The sequence below is a fragment of the Amblyomma mixtum genome, chromosome 1 (assembly GCF_055824585.1).
Source record: "Amblyomma mixtum isolate Tamu chromosome 1, ASM5582458v1, whole genome shotgun sequence".
Taxonomy (NCBI): domain Eukaryota; kingdom Metazoa; phylum Arthropoda; class Arachnida; order Ixodida; family Ixodidae; genus Amblyomma; species Amblyomma mixtum.
The window spans coordinates 274,783,820-274,787,195 of NC_143012.1; the positions used below are offsets into that span (position 1 = coordinate 274,783,820).

The 3,376-nt window shown below is 50.2% G+C and overlaps 1 protein-coding gene across 1 annotated transcript; it reads left to right on the forward strand.

Moving 5' to 3' along the window:
* Positions 1–778: 778 nt before the first annotated feature.
* LOC149371751 (solute carrier family 22 member 6-like) lies at positions 779–2,569 on the forward strand. The gene has a single exon (XM_089581034.1). The coding sequence runs from the start codon at positions 779–781 to the stop codon at positions 2,567–2,569; it is 1,791 nt and encodes a 596-aa protein (XP_089437160.1).
* The last annotated feature ends 807 nt before the right edge of the window (positions 2,570–3,376 follow it).

The window sequence follows — 3,376 nt, forward strand, 5'->3', positions numbered from 1 at the left end:
TGACATCCTAGTCGAAATCAAGAAGAAGAAATGGGCTTGGGGCAGGCGTGTTATGCGAAGGCAAGATAACTGATGGTATTTAAGACTAACGAACTGGATTTCAAGAGGAGGCAAGTCTAGCAGAAGGGGCATGAGGTTAAGAAGTCCGCTGGGATAAGTTAGCCTGGGCTGTCACAGGACAGGCTTAATTGGAGAGATAAGGGAACGTCCTTTGTAGTGGCATAGTAAGGCTAATGATGACTGTGTACCGTTGTAAATATTAAAGAACGCTGAATGAAATTCATTCCTCAGCTTCATCTTACAGTAAAAATGAACACTAACAGTCCCGTTGAGAAAGCGGAAGCACGCAGACGCGAGGCAAATTATACTAACGGGACCAAAGAAAGGCTTCGTTCAGGCAGCGCCTCGGATGGGAAAGAAGACGAAGCCAATCCCCCCGCATGCGTATCTCACAGTATTTTTTTTAGCTTATTTCAATTACACATCTGAATTTCGTTCAGTTATTTCCTAAATTCAATTCTTATCATTATTATAATTATTATTATTATCATCATTATTATTATTATTTTTAATCCATCATTATTTTCTTGTTCAACATTCTGAGCACGTATCAGTCGCCGCCTGTGTCTTGGCCAATCCCCCGCAGTGGGTACGCGCCATTATTTAGAGGACAACAACAACAACAATGTGCCATGTGAAGAAGAAGAAGAAACGTGCGGTTGGCACGGAGGTTCTCATTCTGTGTGCAAGGCCTACGAACTGCTGGCAGTCGGCTGTAATGGAGAGACCACCGCGTTCTTCTCTCTGCTTTCCTCAAACAACCAGGATGACAGCGGAGCCACACGCACGAAGAAGCTCCGAGCGCAAGCCCAAGTCGGACATCATGGCAACCCAGCGAACTGTCACGACCGTGTCGGGAAATGTGGCCGCCGAAGCCGAGAACGAACAGTTACAGCAGGGTGCGAACGCTTACGGTCACGGCAACTTTCAGCGGCTCATCTTCGGCTTCGCAATAGTGACTCTTCTGGTTTTGCACTGCCACAACCAAGTATTCGCTTTGATAGCCTCTCCCGTGGACCACTGGTGCAAGCCTTCAGAGCACTTCGCCAACCTGCCTGTCTCCCTATGGAGAAATGTGGGAATACCCGTCGACAGTGATGGTCGCTACAGCCGGTGCCTCATGTATGCGAGCCCTGGCCAAGGAAACGACTCGACGGTGATGCCCTGTTACTCCTGGGATTACGACGAGAAGGAAGAGCACAAAACCGTGCGTAGCTTCTGGGGCCTGGTCTGCCGCAGGTCCTGGCTGGTGCCCCTGGCGGACGCGGTTTACATGAGCGGGGCGTTCTGCCTGGTGCCCGTCGCCGGTTACATTGCCGACACATCCGGCCGCAAGCCCGTTATCATCGGAGCCGCGCTGGCGCTCGTGTTCTCTACAATTGCAGGCTGCGTCGCGGAGTCATTCCTGCTGTACCTAGTTGCAAGATTCATCAGTTCGGCCTGTGCCAGCACGGTGCACGTTTTGTCGGTCATCTTGCTGTTCGAGGTCATCCCACTGGAGTTCAGGACATTCTACATTGGCTTATCTTGTTCCGTGGGCGTCCTCTTGGCAAACATATTTCTTCTGCTCCTGAATCCGCTACACCTCGATTGGTTCCTCCTGCAAGTGATCGCCCTGTCACCTACGCTCCTGCTCCTGTCGGCTCACTGTGTCATCCACGAGTCACCGATCTGGCTGATGACCATGGGCCGGATGAAAAAAGCTGAAGCAGCGATACTGACTGCAGCCAGGATTAACGGCTTGCGGCGCAGTGAGGCGGAGAAGGCCGTGGATGCCATCCGAACCGAGATGAACAGGACGGACATTTTCTTATCGCCTATGACGCCCAAGGCAGTCGTTCAGTCCGGCCCTATCCGCACGAGAGCAAGCGGGGTGTTCTTATCGATCTTTGCTATAAGGTTCGGATTCTTTTTAACAGCGGATAGCAGCCCTTTCCAACAGCAAGCCGCCGTCAGGATTGTGTCAACCGTCCTCCTCGGTCCGAGCTTCCTAGCCATGTACGTCGCCTTGAACTCGATGGGAAGACTGAAGCTCCTGATTGCCTTGACGGCTCTTTTAGGTTGTTTGTGCTCACTCTGCAGCATCGCCTTTTACGCCCGCCCTGTCGAAGTGTCCTATGGGCTTTTGGTGATTGCCAATGCTTCGGCTGCTGTCCTGATTCCGATTAACTTCCTATACATCGCCGAGCTATTCCCTACTGCCGTCCGCAGTGCGGTAATGTGCGGAGCTTACACCTGTGGCCGCTTGGGGGCAGTTCTCGCGGCTCTTCTAGGCCCCCTTAAATTCGCCCGCCGTGAAGACCTGGGCTTCGCTGTGGCTGCCGTGGCGGCTTTTGCTTCCGTCGCGATTGTGATGCGCCTGCCGGAGACGAGCGTCGGAACGGCTGAAACGGCGGAAGTAGAGAAACAAAAGGACCTCATGAACGTGATGCAGTGCACCCTGTCGCCCATGCGTCCGAAACGTAACCGAACGCGCAGCAAGAAAAGCTCGAATGCCGACGACCGATAACTGGCACTCCGGTCGTTTGCGTTGAGTGCCTTCGCTTATTATCGTGACCTTTACATTTTGCGTTGATCGTAGCACATGAACTTTTTTCGGCCTCCTTTTCGCTTCGCTCTAAGGATTGTTTATGTTGTGTATATTTGCTTTGTGCAACTATTTTGTGTGTGCGAAATTTATAACTAAATGCTACGTGCGCCGAGATGCCGTGAGTTCCTGTAATCCATTTCTTTCGCAGACTTACAAACTTCGCCTACTGTACTGTTATTAATGTGATTATCTTAGTGTGATATCTGCTCTTTTTGGATGGCTGCTTGTTTTGTTTGGCGAACTCTGTTGATATGCGCAACAAATTCGAGGATGTTCCTCAGGATTTCTCTTGGATTTTAGCTTCGGACCAGGCAAGGGCATTATTGGGCTATACTGTGATTTTGCGGCTATAAAACGGTGGCACTTCAGAAGCGCGAGAGGTTCGACAGTAGCAATTGAGGTATTTCCTGCGAAAATATTTGCAGAGCACGTGAACTAACGCATAATGCGGAGGTTGAAGCATATGCACCTTGGAGTGATTCATAGCAGGGCGTATCCTGTGATGGATTTTAATTAGCATGTTTTTTGATGCTGTTTACAAGCCCTGCAAAAGGCATAGTTGCATACGGCACACAGGAACTTCATGGGTGTGCCCTCCAATCAGACTTAACTGTTCACAGCATTTACGGTGTTGTCCTCACCAGCTCAAATACGCCTCAAATAAACTACCTTCAAATAAATTAAGCTGGCTTCACGAGTATACCGAAGAAGTTATTGCTAACTAGC